A 16,911-nucleotide genomic window follows, 5' to 3' on the forward strand; every position below is an offset into this window, starting at 1 on the left:
CACCCCAAGCCCATGATTTTTTGCAGCATTCAGAGGAATGATGTACATGTCACTGCAGGATTAACGGGGACCCCCAGAGTAATGGCACTGGAGCAGAGGGGTTATCCGTAAGTACTAAGTAGTGTTTATTTTTATATATTATTCCAGTTCCTGCACTTAGTCAAATGTCTAAAATTCCCAAACAGCCCCATTAATGGTAAATATTATTTTACTTTGTATTTATTGAAACAATGTTGCAGCGGGTAATAATAAAGGATACAACTTCCTCCCATGGTTATTAATAAGCTTTTGAAAAGCTTAAAGGGGTTGTCCCAAGACAAATATTTCTACAGTTTTGAAACCAGCACCTGGATCTGAATACTTTTGTAATTGCATGTAATTAAAAATTTAGCAGAGTCACTGAGTTATTCAATGAAATGTATTTGTATAGCTGTTAGTTTTTCTCTTATTTCTCCTGCTCACTGAGATGGCCGCACATGCTCAGTTTCATCCTTCAACTGCCTCCTGAGCTGTGATAGGGAGAGCTGAGACACGCCCCCTGAGCTGTGATAGGGAGAGCTGAGACACGCCCCCTGAGCGGTGATAGGGAGAGCTGAGACACGCCCCCTGAGCTGTGATAGGGAGAGCTCAGACACGCCTCCTGAGCGGTGATAGGGAGAGCTGAGACACGCCCCCTGAGCTGCAGCAGAGTTGTCACCGTGATATAAATCTAGCAGAGCAATGAATGGGGAGATCTCTGGATCCATGTGAGGTACAGGGCTGGTTCTAACTTTGTTAGAAAGAGATTGTCATGGACTATGTTGTCTGTTTTTCATTTTTTACATTAGTCACGGGATAACCCCTTTAATTACTATTATTAGATATAGGGTTATGCCTTGGGGGGGAGGGGGTATGTGCCCTGGCAATAGAGAAAGGAACCACTGGCACCAGCAACAAGAGTAAACTCACTTTGCATGGCATATACCCAGCAGTGCCCATGTAGGACAGGCTTATGACTGGGCTGCTGAGCCACAAATCTATATATGCTTCATCCCTTTCTAGACATGCCAGAAAATTATAAAGAAACCCACATTGATCTTGTAAGTGCTTTGACTAGAATGCAAGACAGCAATTGAGCTTGCAATGATGGGTGCAGGTATAAGAGGAGCAGAGGTAGCGGTCGCACCTAGTCACTGGAGCCTGAAGGAATTAAAAGCAACACACCAGTATTACAAATGCCACATGGTAAGGGGGGGGGGGGATGTGCCTTATAGAGATTTTTGTATTAGGACCTAAAAGTGTACAGCTCTGTGCAATGATATGACTGGATGTATGCTTATCCCATGGCTCCATCCCTGTGCTTGCATCCTACTCTTCTGCTTGACATAATGATGACAAAAGAATCATCATGCAGATCCCAACTATCCTCTTCATGTTAGGCCTCACGCACACGGCCGTTGCCCGGCCGTGCCTGTAAAAGCGGGTCCGCAATATACAGGCACCGGCTGTGTACACACCGTATCATGGATGCCAACCCATTTACTTGAATGGGTCCGCAATCCAGAAGGAGTGGTGTGGAACTGAGGCACTGAACCTCACGGAAGCACTATGCTTCCGTGGGGTTTCTCTCCATGCTTCCGCACCGCAAAAATAGAGCAGGTTCTATTTTTTTGCAGAGTGGACGGATCAAGGACCTATTCAAGATGAAAGGATCTGCATCTGGCTGAGGAAACCACACTGATGGTCCCCAATGCACAGAACAGCCGGCACACGTTCATGTGCATTAGACCTTAATCACATACACCGAACATGGCCCCATCTCCGATTTGCATGTAGTTTTGGCTTAGTCTTGGATTGTTTTCTGAAGAACCTTGTGCTAAAAGTTCCTAGGTTTTAAGATTATAATGTGCAGACGAGCACAATGCACTTTTTACTTAGATTGCCATCTGCTTAATATTTTAAAGGATGGATGCACAGGAATTAATGCAACTTGCACTTTTGGTAGCTAATATTAGCTAATGCTGGGTTTGCTTTTTAACACTGTAGGCAGATTTTATCTAAGGAGGCTACCTCTACCTAGTCAGAAAGAAGAAAGGGATTTGTGGATAATATCATAAAAGATAACATTACTGGTGTCTGGGTAATCTCAGATTATGTAGACTTTTGATGTGATAAATCTGAGGGATTTTGATACTAGTAGATCTGTATCTCTGGTTACATATTGGTCTGTGCCCAGATTAGACATTAAGGTCAGGATTATTCTAGAAATTGTGTTTTGATTTTAGGCGTATTCACAAATTTACCGGAAAGAGAAAAGATGGGTCTGATTTGGGATACAGTGGAATATTATGATTTTGTGACGGATATTATTCATACAAAATACTTAAATTGGTGCAGAATAATATCATTGTATAATAAAATAAAAAAAAGACAAATAGCAAGAAAATAAATTTATTCACAAAAAAACATGATCAAAATAGTCCAATGGCTATGGCCTTCTGACTATTTAAAGAGGACCATTCATCTGGCAAAAATTTTTAAACTAAGTATAATAATATATACAGTGGCGCCCAGGGATCTCACTGCACTTGCTATTATCCCTGGGCGCCACTCCGTTCTCCTTCTATGCCCTCCGGTATGTCCGGTCACTTGGTTATAGTAGGAGGAGACTGCCCTTGTTCTCCTGGGCGTCTCCTTCTTCTAGGCTGTAGCGCTGGCCAATCGCAGCGCAGAGCTCACAGCCTGGGAGAAAAAAACCTCCCAGGCTGTGAGCTCTGCGCTGCGATTGGCCAGCGCTACAGCCTGGGAGAAGAAGACGCCCAGGAGAACAAGGGCAGTCTCCTCCTACTATAACCAAGTCCCCTAAGTCTCCGCCCACTATAACCCAGAGACCGAACATACCGGAGGGCATAGCAGGAGAACGGAGTGGCGCCCAGGGATAATAGTAAGTGCAGTGAGATCCCTGGGCGCCGCTGTACAGATCATGACACGTAGTTTCACAATTTTTTGCCAGATGAAAGGTCCTCTTTAAATACAGGAGAAGAAGAAAAAAAAAGAGCGAGAATACCCAAAACAAAATGCAGGACCCCCACCTTCCATGTGCTATTTATTATACTGGTGTCGTCTTATGTGGCAGAGAAGTTTATAGGCAAACACAGCCTGGCTGTGACCACTACCTCTGCCCCTCCTATCCCCTCAAGAGTAAGTAAAGGATCATATTTTCCTTTTAGGAACATTTTCATAATTTTATTTTTCAATTTGTCTTATCACCTCTTAACAATCTGTATGTAAATATACTGTATATTTTTTTTTAATGAAAAAAACAGGTAGATGCTTTTCTGGATATAATTTTTTTATTTAAATCACCCCATGTATTCTGCTTCCTGTCCTGGTTTGTTAAGTTCCTGTTTGGATTTCTAGCAATGCAAACAACACTGGGGCCAGGGAGAGACCAACTGTAGTGACTCAATTAGAGCATCACACATTACACTGATAACCATCTTTATCTAGGCCTATCAAGAGAACATTATATTCAGTTATCCCAATTCTACACCTACTTTTAACATAAGGATTATACAGCAGATAACATTTTCCCCTCACAGCAGCAAAATCTGATACAGATGCCGATTACACATCTATATGGGAGGCTTTATAGTTGTGTTACAGAAGGACAATTTTTTTTCCTTCGTATAGTACTACTGAATAGAGTTGAGCGAACCCGAACTGCAAAGTTCGGGTTCATGCCGAACTTTGCGAGTTTGGGTACCCAGATCCGAACCCGGACTTTTTCACTGAAGTTCGGGTTCGGTGTTCGGGTGATTTTATTATTTTCTGTTATAAAATGGTTATAACGGAAAATAGTAGCATTATTAAAACAGAATGCTAAATAAAATGACTACAGAGGGGTTAAAAAAACACGTGGTGAGTGTTGTGACGTCACCACAGGTCCTTTTGCAGGTCCTGAAGAAAAGAGGATACAGGCTGCGCGATCAAATGGATGAGGTGAGTTTATTTTTTTATTTTTAACACCTCAGTAGACATTTTATTTAGCATTCTGTTTTAAGAATGCTATTATTTTTTGTAATAGCCATGTTATAATGGAAAATAATAAAGTAAAGTTCGGGTCCCCATTGACTTAAATGGGGTCCGGGGTGAAGTTCGGTTCAAGTGGATAATATCCCGAACCTGAACTTTGACCTTAAAGAGGTCCTTTCACCATAATAAAACCTCTAAACTAACTATACAGACATGTAGAGCGGCGCCCAGGGATCCCCCTGCACTTACTGTTATCCCCGGGCGCCGCTCCCTTCTCCCGTTATAGCCTCCGGTATCTTCATAGTTAGGCTCCACCCAGGGGAACCTGACGCCGTCTCTTTCTCCTATGCTGTAGCGCTGGCCAATCGCAGCGCTCAGCTCATAGCCTGAGAGTTTTTTTTTTCTCTCAGGCTATGAGCTGAGCACTGCGATTGGCCAGCGCTACAGCATGGGAGAAAGAGACGCCGGCAGGTTCCCCTGGGTGGAGCCTAACTATGAAGATACCGGAGGCTATACTGGGCGAACGGAGCGGCGCCCGGGATAACAGTAAGTGCAGGGGGATCCCTGGGCGCCGCTCTACGCGTCTGTATAGTTAGTTTAGAGGTTTTATTATGGTGAAAGGCCCTCTTTAAGTTTGGCCGAACCTGGTGACCCCGAACTTCCACGGGTTCACTCAACCCTACTACTGAATAAAATTAAAAAAAACACAAACCTGCCAAAATGTAAAAAAAAAATAATGTTTCTATGAATATTGAGTTAAAGAAAGTCTTACTAAGAAGGAACTATCTACACTATTTTTTTCCAACTTTATTTTTCAACTCTGCGGTGACATTTTGGTTTAAAGGGAACCTGTTACCGGGATTTTGTGTATAGAGCTGAGGACATGGGCTGCTAGATCTCCGCTAGCACATCCACAATACCCAGTCCCCATAGCTCTGTGTGCTTTTATTGTGTAAAAAAACCCGATTTGATACATATGCAAATTAACCTGAGATGAGTCCTGTCCCTGACTCTTCTCAGGGACAGGACTCATCTCAGGTTAATTTGCATATGTATCAAATCGTTTTTTTACACAATAAAAGCATGTCCTCAGCTCTATACACAAAATCCCGGTGACAGGTTCCCTTTAAGCACCAATCTCTTGGACCGGTCTCCTGATCCTGGAAGCTCAGTTTCTGCGTTGATCATGACACAGAAAGAGAGCTCCTTTCTTTCATATTGGTATGTGACCAGTTGTTTGCATTAATGGGGTAGTTTGGCTCAGTTCAATAGCTAGGCCCCTTTTGTCTCTCTGAATCAGATCTAATGAAAAAGGGGGCTGGACCAGCTCACCTATTAAACTGAGGCAGCCAGCCAGCCCCCTGCAATAACATGACTGGTCACGTCAATACACAGGGGTGGGCAGCACTTTTCCTGTGTCAGAACCAATGCAGAAGAATGGCTGGCAGGACCAATAGACGGGTGCTGAAACCAGAAGATTGCTGCAGATTTGAACAATAAAGCATGTTAGTATTAATCAATGATTTGACATTTCATACGCAATAAAATATATTTTTCTGTTGCTTTAAAATAATGAAATGTTACTCTGGCAATGACTGCATCACCTTGAATTAGGTTCTCGTCTATTGACTATTCTTATGATTTCACTTACACCATACAATTCAGTGTGAATCCTTACAAAGCCTCTTCTGTACCAAGTGCCTGTGTCTGTGTTGATTTCAATAAGCTCGTCTATTTGTTTTGGAGTCTTAATTCTATGGACCTGCAAAATAAATAAATAAATAAATCAAAACCATCATAGAAATCAACATTTAGAAATCTGCAAATGTGGTTGTCCAGATAGTACTGTGTATACAGTGTGGTAATGTGTACAGTAAAGTGCACGGTAGAGGTATGGTGAGGATGTGTATCTCACCCGGTTTTTCAGTTTAGCTGGGTGAGAACTGAAATCCAGAAATGGTATGGCTTCAGCAAGGCATCGTTTTTATTTAAAGTTGTATGGGCTGGATTTCTTTGGACTGGGAGACAGGTTGGTAGTGGGAGTCTTCCAGTTCACACCTCTAGTCCATTACAGGTTCCCTGGCCCCAGGTGATAAATCAACCCTCTGTGTATGAGTCTGGGGGAAGAGGAAGTGACCCTACAGAGAGGAAAGCCTGAGAGGCTTGTGTGGTCACAGCCAGGGGGGCTGTTAGACCGTGCGGCTTAGTGAAGCCGGATCTCTCCCCTAGACTTGTGTTTGGTGAGCTGTGTCAGAACCTGCTACCCTGTTTGTAAACTGCGCTCTATAGATGAGGTAGAGACAATACATGTATTAGAAAGTGCCTAGACGGGCAGGTGTTTATTTTGATGTTTTTTTGTGCTGGTGCTGAAGTGCCAAAATAAAGCACCATTTGGACTTGAACCCCCTTATCAGAGGGATTTGCGACCCCCTGTGAGAGAGCGATCCCTTTCAACAGACTGTATTTCACATGGCTTGTATAGCGCCAGCATATTCTGTGTTACAAAGAGATGATCACAGTTCACAAAAAACAATGTTATTTTCTTGTATACTTCCATAATTGAGCAGCAGGTGGCCATTTTTGTCCCTCACAAAAAGCATGTAGCAGGCCAGACCTGATTTCAGGGATATATACAGTATATTCAATATATTGCTAGAAAATAAACATTTCTTTACACTGACCGTAAATACTTTCTCCGGCTGCCCACGAGCCCTCATATTTGTGTCATGAATTTGTTTCAAGATCATCCAGGCTTCATCATGTTTTCCAATCTAGTAAACGGCATAAAAAGAATAATTTTATGTACAGTTTCTCAACCCCTTAAGGACCGATAATGTACATCGTACGTCATCGGTCTGGTCTTTTAAACATGGCCATAGCCACGGGGTTTCTGCTATTTGAAATAGCATAGACCCGCGGCACATGTATGCAATCAGACATGAGGCTGATCTCGCACATTTTACCCCTTAGATGCTGTGGTCAAATGTAACCACGGCATCTGATCAGTCCGGAAGCAGAAGTCATGCGCTTCCGGTCCAGTAACAGCGTTCCCCGGCTGAGATCAGGGAAGGTGTTACTTCGTTGAAATACACCGAAGCCTCAAGCAGGCTTTGGTGCCTATTTCAGGAATATACCAATACAGGCCACTAGGTAGCAGCATTGTATTGCTATATTCCAAATTAAGTCTTCAATGATGGCTATTTAGCCATCAGGGAACACAATGGGCAGTTATTGTCACTCAAGGTTCAAATATACCCCCCTTTCCTTAAAATAAAAACAAAAATACTTAAAAAAGTAAACATCATAGGCATCGCCGCGAAAATACCTATACTATTAAAATATAACAATATTAATGGCATACGGCAAATGGTGTAACAGGAAAAAAATAAAAACAGCCAATTTGCAATTCTTTGTCACTTCAACTACCTAATATTTTTTTTTATAAAAAGTGATCAAAAAGTCTCGTACAGTTTAAATTGGTATCACTGAAAAGAACAGATCATCCCGCAAAAAATGAGCCCTCACAGCCCAGTACACATAACTACAATAAAGTTATAGGGGTCAGAATATGGTTATACATTTTTTTTTTCTTAAAGGTTTTAAATTTTTTCAGTATTAGAATGCAAGAAAAATTATACAAGTCTGGAATTGTTGGAACCGTACTGATCAGGAGACTTAATTTAACAGGTCAATTTTGCCGCATAGTGTACAGTGTAATAAAAAAAATATAAAAACTTTTATCAGAATTGCGTTTTTTTCCCAATTCTACCCGATTTGGAATTTGTTTCTGCTTACCACTACATGGTATGCAACCGTAAATACTGCTATTAGAAAGTACAATTTGTTCCGCAAAAAATAAGCCCTCATAAGGCTATGTGAACGAAAAAATAAAAAAGTTAGGACTATGGAAAGGCGGGGAGTGAAAAACAAAAACGCTAAATAAAAAATGGCCCAGTTCTGAAAGGGTTAAAGTGTAACTGTTATTCTTTTTTATTTTTGTAATGTGTAGGGGCAGTGATACTAAACATTTTTGTAATATACTTTCATTACTGAAATCGTACATTTCTATTAGAAAAATAGCTCTAAAGTGGCCCATTTTGAGCCTTAGCAATGCTCCTCTGTCTTCTGTTTACATAACAATCAGTGTTAGTAAGTCTCCACTGTTATGTAAACAGAAGACAGAGGAGCGTTGCTAAGGCTCAAAATGGGCCACTTTAGAGCTATTTTTCTAATAAAAATGTACGATTTCAGTATTTAAAGTATTTTACAAAAATGGTCAGTATCACTGCCCCGATACATTACACAAATAAAAAAAAAGAATGACAGTTACACTTAAAAAAAATCAGACAGCATACAGTACATGGACAATCAACCCTGTACACTAGCCCTGTACCTCACATGTATCCAGAGATCTCCCCATTCATTGCTATTAGATTTATATCAAGCTGGCAGCTCAAGGGGAGTGTCCTTTCTGCTGCCACACTCTTCCTATCATAGCTCAGGAGGCAGCTGACGGACGGAACTGAGCAGGTGAGTCCACCTCAGCAAAATGGAGAGACGAGCAATAAAAAACAAAACAAACAGAAGGTGGCGCTATACAGATACATTCTATTAAAGGACTCAGTGGTTATACAATTTTTTTTTTACTGCATGCAATTACAAAAGTTTTCAGATCCAGGTGCTCGTTTGAAAATTGCTGAATATTTTTTGTAGGACAACCCCTTTAAGTAAATGTAATTAGAACAGCATCAGATGTACTGAAATCTAAATTTGGCTACAAGCATAAGATGGATATTGAGCATTCCACTACTCAGCATACTCCCTCTTAACATGTCTGTCCGACACGCAAACCAGCATGTAATTTTTATAGTTTGAAGGAGATAAGTGTCTACTAGACATCTCTAATCCAGTTTGGCATGGGCAAAGAATTGTACAGATTACAATCTAACCTATGTGATCTCTGTTTTTCTCGTGTGATTGTCGATAGATCCTGCCTAAAGATTGCAGATGTCTTCGGCTGACATAAAGGTGGACTGTACCAAATTTTACGTGACCAGGTAACTAAACATTGGATTTCATATATTTCTATGGAATAAAAAGTAAGTACTCTACTACTAGTGTAGTTCTCATTTCAGTTCTTACCTCTAAAAGGAATCGTGGACTTTCTGGCATAAATGTGAGGGCCACGACCGCAGAGACACAAGGTAGTGCACATACAATGACAAACACTCTCCAGCTGTGGAACTGATAGGCCGATCCCATGCTAAAACTCCATCCTGAAAAAAGGGCATTCATAAATCCAACAAGGTTAAGGTGGCCGTACACGTTAGATAGGAAATGGTTGATGGTTGAACAGCAGTTGAATAAACATCTGGTGAACGTTCTTTTTGGCAGACTAGGTCATGCACACTTTAGTTCATATTGGCCGTTACAGATTTTCAAACTGGTCATACATGTTCAATGAAATTGGGTGATGGATGAAAGATCTTTCTGGGAACTTTCGTTCAAAGAAAGATCTTTAGTTCACAAATGGTCTTTATTCAACTAAAGATTTTTCGGACAACTATCGGACGAAAATATTAATCATTGCCAATTTATTTTTAAACGATAATGGTCATCTGTCGGATAAAACATTCATACAATCATTTGTTGCTAAAATTCAACCAACGAACATTAGTTTAGGTTGAAATCATCCTTTTTGATCCACTTTAGACTGTGTATGGTCGCCTCTAGTGTTATATCATGAAGAACTCCCCTGAATGTTCCAGGAGCGGTCCGACCTCTTCTACACAGAAAATATGTGTGTCACTAATATGTCAACCACAAAGAAATTTGAAAAAAAAAAAAAATTGCAACAACATTTTAAAAACATTTTTCTTCTGTATACTTATAATACTTACATTAGTGTTGAGCGAACTGAAGTCCACCAAGTGGACTTCGATCCAAATTTCAGAATAAATTTGATTCGGCGCAAAGCCGAATTTCCTCGTGCTTCGTGGTAGCGAATCGATTTTAACTGAAATAGTGTAAAATGCAAACCAAAAAAATCATACTTATCTCATCAATTAGCTCATGATGGTCCAGCGGCCGCCATCTTGCTTGAAGATCTCGCACAAAATCCTGCGCGCGTTGATATAACGTCACCATGCCAGGCGACGTGTTGATGTCATCACTGGCCCCGCAAGATTTCACTCCAGATCTTCAAGCGAGATGGGGGCAGCCGGCCCATCGTGAGCAAATTGATGAGGTAAGTATGATTTAATTTTTTTTATTTTACCACTCTGTTATTTATATCAGATGCCGCGATCATGTATGAACGCCCCATCTGAGGGGTACAATGATGGAGAGCGGCACAATCGCCGTTCCCTGTCATTGCACCCACTGCTTACAAATAAAAGAGCGCCGTGACAAAGTTATTCGTCACAAAGCAGATTTTTTTTTTGTAAAATTCAGCGAAGCAGCCGAATCGAATTTTTTTTATAATTCGCTCATCTGTACTTACATTGATTTAATATAACTAAAAATGAAATGCATTATTGATTCCTTATAGGAGATTACAAAAAAAAAAAGCTCCCCTCTTGTCCAGTGGGGTGGTTTCAGGTATTTTAGCACAACCTCATTTAGATGACAAGGACTGCAATACCACTCACAGCTCATGGGCAAGAAAAAATAAACATGCATCCACACGTGGCAAATTTGTTGCAGAAATTTCTGCCGCATGTTTTTGGTACATTACCATCTGCTTCTTCCCTTTCGCTAATACTCAAAACACATTTTATCCTATTACAAAAAATCTTTCCATCTTAAGGATTTTCCATTCCCTTCCAGTCCATTCATTATCCTCTGTCCTTCAGTGACATGCCCAGTGATACTTGCTGAGCACGGCTACCACAGTACCTTGCCTATTCTCCATCCAGACCATATACCATCTATCACTGAGTGCAGGTTTATCTCCGTCACCCTTTAGCTCACAATGAGTGCAATGAATGTAGATTTTTTACTTGGCTATAATCACGGCATAATGCAGAAACTGGCCTTGATAAAATGATTAATGAGCTGCGGCTGAGTCACTTTTAACGTCCAAATATTGAAGCTGCGGTGAATGTGTTTCAGCCCTTTGTATTACGTGTTTATCTTATCTGCTACAGTCATGATTCAACCATTTAATTACTTTTTCCTTTATACTTCTAAAGGGCTTTTTTTCTCCTACAGTTTACTAACTGTCGGCAGATATTTAATACAATATATCTATGGGATATAATCAGTGAGGGTCCTCGTTAAGCATAGTATTAAAAAGACTTAACAACAATATTCTGCAGCTTATTGATATGGTTCTTTTTTCTTTTATTATGCCTGATTATCAGAAACCAACCTGCTGTATCCTCTAAAGGAGCATTCACACGACCGTATAAATGGATCCGCATCCGTTCTGCAAATTTGCGGAACGGGTGCGGACCCATTCATTTCAATGGGGCCGCAAAAGATGCTGACAGCACACCGTTGTTCCGTTCCGTGGCCCCGCAAAAAAGATAGAGCATGTCCTATCTTGTCCGCGGTTGTGGACAAGAATAGGCATTCTGTATATAGCGCCGGCCATGTGCGGTCCGCAAAATGCGGAACGCACACGGCCGGTATCCGTGTTTTGCGGATCCGCAATTTGCGGACCGCAAAACACTTACGGTCATGTGAATGCTCCCTTAGACTGTTGTCATGTGGCCTTGTGTGATCCCGGAAAAACTGTCTGTATAACTGCCGCATTTTACGACCAACTGTGGGTCGTGTGGTCCGAACTCACAGTATCATAGTGATCAATGATGCTGTGAGTTCATGCCTGTGTTCATGCGATGCTGTGATTACAGGACAGTAGACCCGCAATCAGGCAAGAACTCACAGCATCATAAATCAGACTTTGAAGGGCCAGTCTGGTGGTTACTTTATTGTTTGGATCAATCAATCAAGCAGGTAATGTTTAACTAGGATTATGTTTGACCCATTTTGAATGCGATAAGGCATAAGGGTTCTAAAGTAATAGATTTTTAAACTATCTATTCATAATTTAACCCAAAGCTTACAAAATATTACTCTTCCAACATGGCCAACACTGAACGACTGTATATTATAAAACACACAGCCAAATTACGCTAGAGTCAGACACAAATCAAATTTACAATCTTAAAAAAGGAGCTTCCCCTTACAATCTCACATTCAGTCTGGCTCTGGACTACTTTGCCTAAATAGTACAATGGTAAAACCAATGGCATAATAATATAATGATAATAATCTTTATTTATATAGTGCCACCATGATACATGTACAGATCAAATTAGAATTACAGGCTAATATACAACTGAAACTCTAGGAGTGAGGGCCCTGTTCGCAAGAGCTTACAATCTATGAGGAAATAGAGTGACACAAGTGCAGGGATTACTGTCAAAGATAGTTCTGGTTTGGTTTGACGAATGAAGGGAGGGGGGTAAAAGGGAAGAGTCAGTTTAGGGAACAACCTTGTTGAAAAGATGTATTTTTAAGGCACGTTTGAAGCTAAGGAAGTTGGGAATTAAATAGGACCTGTCCACCAACAAATGCAATGTAATCTGAAAGCACCGTGTTTATAGATCAGAAAAAGCTGAGGCTGATTATATATTTGTGGGAAAAGATTCAGTAAAGGAGGGAGGAAGTGCTATCATGACTGACAGCTCTCTCTCTCTATGCATACTGTAGGAAGGCGACAAGGGGTCCGTCATTGACGGAAGTAATGCGTCACTGAGATTCCTGCCTCGAGAGGTAAGAGCCAGTAATTTTAAGTGTCAGCGGCAGTTAGTGCGGACTGACACTATTTGGTATTTAGTATGGCTGTAGTGCCGATCCGGGGGCTGGCTCTTACTGGGAGCAGTCAAAGTGCAGGTGGGTGGCTTCTCCCCACGTTCCAGGCCAGGTCTCAGCTGAGTGGATTATCCTCCACTTCACAGTAAAAGCTGTGGATACACTGTGGTTTTGGGATCTGCATGAGGTGTGCCGTGCTAAAGGGCTGAGAGCCGCATTGCTGGAAAACAGGCCCCCTAAAAGCTGCAGTGGATGGCTAATGAAAAACTGCTAACCAGGTGAACGTTTGTGTTCTGTGGACTTTCCATGGTGTGAACATACACCAATACTGTGAACTGTTATTTTGTTTTGCCTTTTGTGTGAATAAACACTTGAACTATTTAAGTTAAAGACTTTGTGATTGCCTGTATACTGCTTTCGCTAAGCTGCCTACCAGAGCAAATCCCCACACCACTTATACACACAATGCTATCAATCACTGCCTCCTGTACTGATTGCTGTTCACAAGGTAGAAAAAAGCAAAGATGTAAAAGTAAAAATGACTTTAACTTTTACTGAATCTTTTCCCACAAATATATACATCAATCCGCTCAGCTTCTCCTGCTCTATAACAAAGTGCTTTCAGATTGTATTGCATTTTGGTGACAGGTCACCTCTTTAACCTGATTGTACTGGCAGTGCAATTCAGAGAGCTGTGCAGCTCATGTAAGGTCTTGAAGACGGGAGTGGGAGGTTCAAAATATGGAGAATGTTAGTCCTTAGATTGTTGGCAGAACTGAGAGAGCACGAGTAGGGTGAAGACAGAAATGAGGCATATATGTAAGGAGTTGCAGCAGTGTGGAGAGCTTTGTGGATGAGGGTGAGAAGTTTGGACTGTATTCTGTGGTGAAATGGGCAACCAGTGAAGTGAATGGCACAGGCTAGAGGCATTGGTGTAGCGGGTCAACAGATAGATAAGCCTGGCTGTCAGAAAGTAACCAAAGTTGATCTATGGGTTGGATTTGTTGGTCCTTGTCTGGTACAGTTGTTGGCAATACTTGGAAAGTCATTGATGCTAAATGACAAAAACGCTCCCCATCAACAGAAGAACAGACGAAGGTCACAGATCAAGGCAGAAGCTCATCCTAGATCACATATCAGTTGTTGATTTGTCATTTTAAACATTTGGCACTGTCAACCAGAGCGACAATCTTCACAGAAATCCATGAATGACAAGTCATACAGAAAACAGCCATCTTAACTCTCTAGCCAGCTATAGACCACCTTACTTACCAAACCCTACCAATCATAGAAAAAAAATCCAAACCATGTACTTCTTTCTGGAAATTGTTGGAGCATAAATATAATTGAAAGAAGCCAGTATTATATCCCATTCCCAATTTTATAGAATATCAATCACAGTCAACCCCTCAGTTACCAAATGACACAATTCTGCAGAATTCTTTCCACGGTAAAACTGTAATTCACTGCAGAAATTCAATATCACCTTCTCAGTCCGCTGCTTGCATGGAATGACCAGATGAATTGCGAAGAATCACTAATCAGTCAAAGTAATAGATGATGAGAAGGAACATGAAAGCAAATTCCCGTGAAGTCTCATAAAGCAATGGAACATTACAATGAGCACGCCCGGGTTTACACTGTCCAGTGCAATTATTAAAACCATTCAGAACATGTGCTCCATGGTATTTCTATTATCATCTTTTGTAATTTAATGGAACTAATGTATTATTGTTGGTAAAATATGCATTTGTGTTAGGTTCATGGAGGTTGTAATGATTAGGATTAAATTTATGGAGACAAATTAGGAGAACTGATTGTGGTGTAGGAGGAAATGATATAAGATATTATTGCTCAACAGTAAGATAAACTGCTGTCTTCAGACTCCTGCCAAACTTTGTACCAGGGAAATAAATAGTGAGGACATGTAGACGCATCTGGAGAGTATAGTATGGGCATTGTGTAATTGATAGCAGGGCACAGAGTAGCTGTATATGGATGTGTAACTGTATGAAGCCTGGTGCAGTGAGTGCAGAGAAGGAATAAATCCAATGACACTTACTGGACCATGTTTTCCTTTGACTAGGTCTTGGAACTTTGCTTGGCCTCAGTATGTGAACGGGTTGTCCCACCAGTAAATATATTGATTACAGATCATGACAAATGTACAATGTTCTCAATTTGCATGCATTCATGAGTGATCCCTTGGGAAGTTATACGTTTACTTGCACAATATGGTGCTACCTGTGTTCACAGCGCATGTCAATGTGTACATCTCCAACGCCCGTACGCGCGGCTAGAGTCCTTTTATTATGTGGTAAATGTAATTTTTCATGACGCCAGTTGCATTTCAGCAATGAGGGATTAGATCCCCCTAAGTAGTTGGCACTGGTGGTACCCAGGTGTAGAAATGCCAGAGTGGTGTAAGGGTTGCCTATAGTGTCCCTTTAGGTGCGGCTTTTGCACTTGTCACGGTGTTCCTACCTGGATATCTGGAACCCCAGGCTTCACCGGACAAAGCAGAGCAAATACGGTGAATAGGTGGTGGAGAGGATGATGAAAGAGATTGAGTCCAGAGTTTGTATATAGTTCAACTGCAGCTTTACTTTGCAGAAACGTTTCTTCAAACAGTTTACAGACTTAGTCTTGGTTTCCAGCAAGTTTTAGCATGAAAATGGCAGGCAAACACATGCCGCCCTTCTACATCTGTCAGGATTGAATAAGAACTTTTCCTTTTGCTTTCTGCTGCAACTTCTCTCTTTCTGTCTGACTCTATGGCAAGGCACAGGGCAACTTCTTCCTGGCTAATGAGACTTCTAGAAGTGGTCTCTCTGCTTCAGCAGAACTGGAGGTGTTTTGGCTGGTGTGGGCAGCACACTTCCAGGAGGGAAACAGCACTGCAGACCTGCTCACTTAGCAGAGGTCAGCTAGCACTCAACTAACTGGAACTAAATAGTCCCCACCCTTCCTCCAGGACATGTGTCTCGCACACTCCTTCACATGGGGGGGGGGGGGGGGTTAGAATGGAATGGAAGGTTCCACTCTATTCTATCTACTGCTCTGCCATATTCGCTGACACCTGCTGGTGAACCTGTCACATTACATTTGAACATAAACAGCTGCGTAACAAGAAAAGGCGCAATATATGGGACCTGGAGTAAATGTATAAAACGACATTGAGATTGCATACCCAGACAAAAACAGGGTGTAGGTGTGGTAATGCCACTCGGGGCATTACACATCCACCTACTAAGCAGAAGCTTGTGGATCTGCATGGTTAGTAATTTTCCCTCGGGGGTGGGTTTGCCATAGAATCTACAGAGAAATTTTCCTGTGGGCTGATGCCCAAGCATTCCTTGTGACCTCCAGCCAGGTACAAAAAGATCTGATGCATCAGGCACTTATGCACCTGGTTAATGGCTACAGGTGCCATCATGAATCCTCAGGACGATGATATAGTTTCATACTGTAGCGTGAGCAGCAGTATTTTGTGATGCACTGTGGTATTTGGTTCTGCTGGGGCGGTATTTTGTTCTGCACTATGGTATTGATGGCCCCACCTACTTCTTTTGTCCCTGCCTGTCCAGGGCCATTTTAAAATTACCAATCTGCTCTCTCTACTGGCTTATCCTCATTCCTAATATCATCGCCGTGATCCACTGCCAGTATAGATTGCTTTCTTCACTGCCTGTGTAGCAGTGTGGCAATATACATAAACTGAGAAGACTGATCCTGAGTATACAAAATGTAATCAGTGGCGTAACTAGAACTGACTGGGCCCCACAGAAATTTTTTGAGTGGAGCCCCCTCCAACAACCTCGCAACTCCCACTCCTGTTGCTAGTCAGACGAGGCCCTGCAGCCGCTCCATCTGTTTCCTATAGTGTTATTGTATATAATACAGTTGAGGGGGCCCTGACAATAAAATCTTTTAGTCTTTCTCCTGGATGGGCTCCTTCTGAGTTTGGGCCCCAAAGCTATACCCCTGAATGTAAGGGTGTAATGTTATATTAGAGTGGTGGATAGAAGACATGTCCCACAGTCGGTGGTTCTCCATAATTCATTTGCAGCACTC

At 41.6% G+C, this 16,911-nt stretch overlaps 1 protein-coding gene across 2 annotated transcripts in view; it reads right to left on the minus strand.

The window, feature by feature from the left end:
• Positions 1-16,911, minus strand: part of SV2C (synaptic vesicle glycoprotein 2C) — a 191,658-nt gene that overhangs the window by 35,686 nt on the left and 139,061 nt on the right. For both annotated transcript variants that reach the window (XM_040420186.1, XM_040420185.1), the window contains exons 4-6: positions 9,157-9,290; positions 6,696-6,785; positions 5,666-5,776 (exon numbers count right to left, since the gene is read on the minus strand). In XM_040420186.1, coding sequence (XP_040276120.1) covers positions 5,666-5,776; positions 6,696-6,785; positions 9,157-9,290 — 335 coding nt within the window. The remainder of the gene's footprint in view (positions 1-5,665; positions 5,777-6,695; positions 6,786-9,156; positions 9,291-16,911) is intronic.

Source organism: Bufo bufo, chromosome 2 (assembly GCF_905171765.1).
Source record: "Bufo bufo chromosome 2, aBufBuf1.1, whole genome shotgun sequence".
Classification (NCBI taxonomy): Eukaryota; Metazoa; Chordata; class Amphibia; order Anura; family Bufonidae; genus Bufo; species Bufo bufo.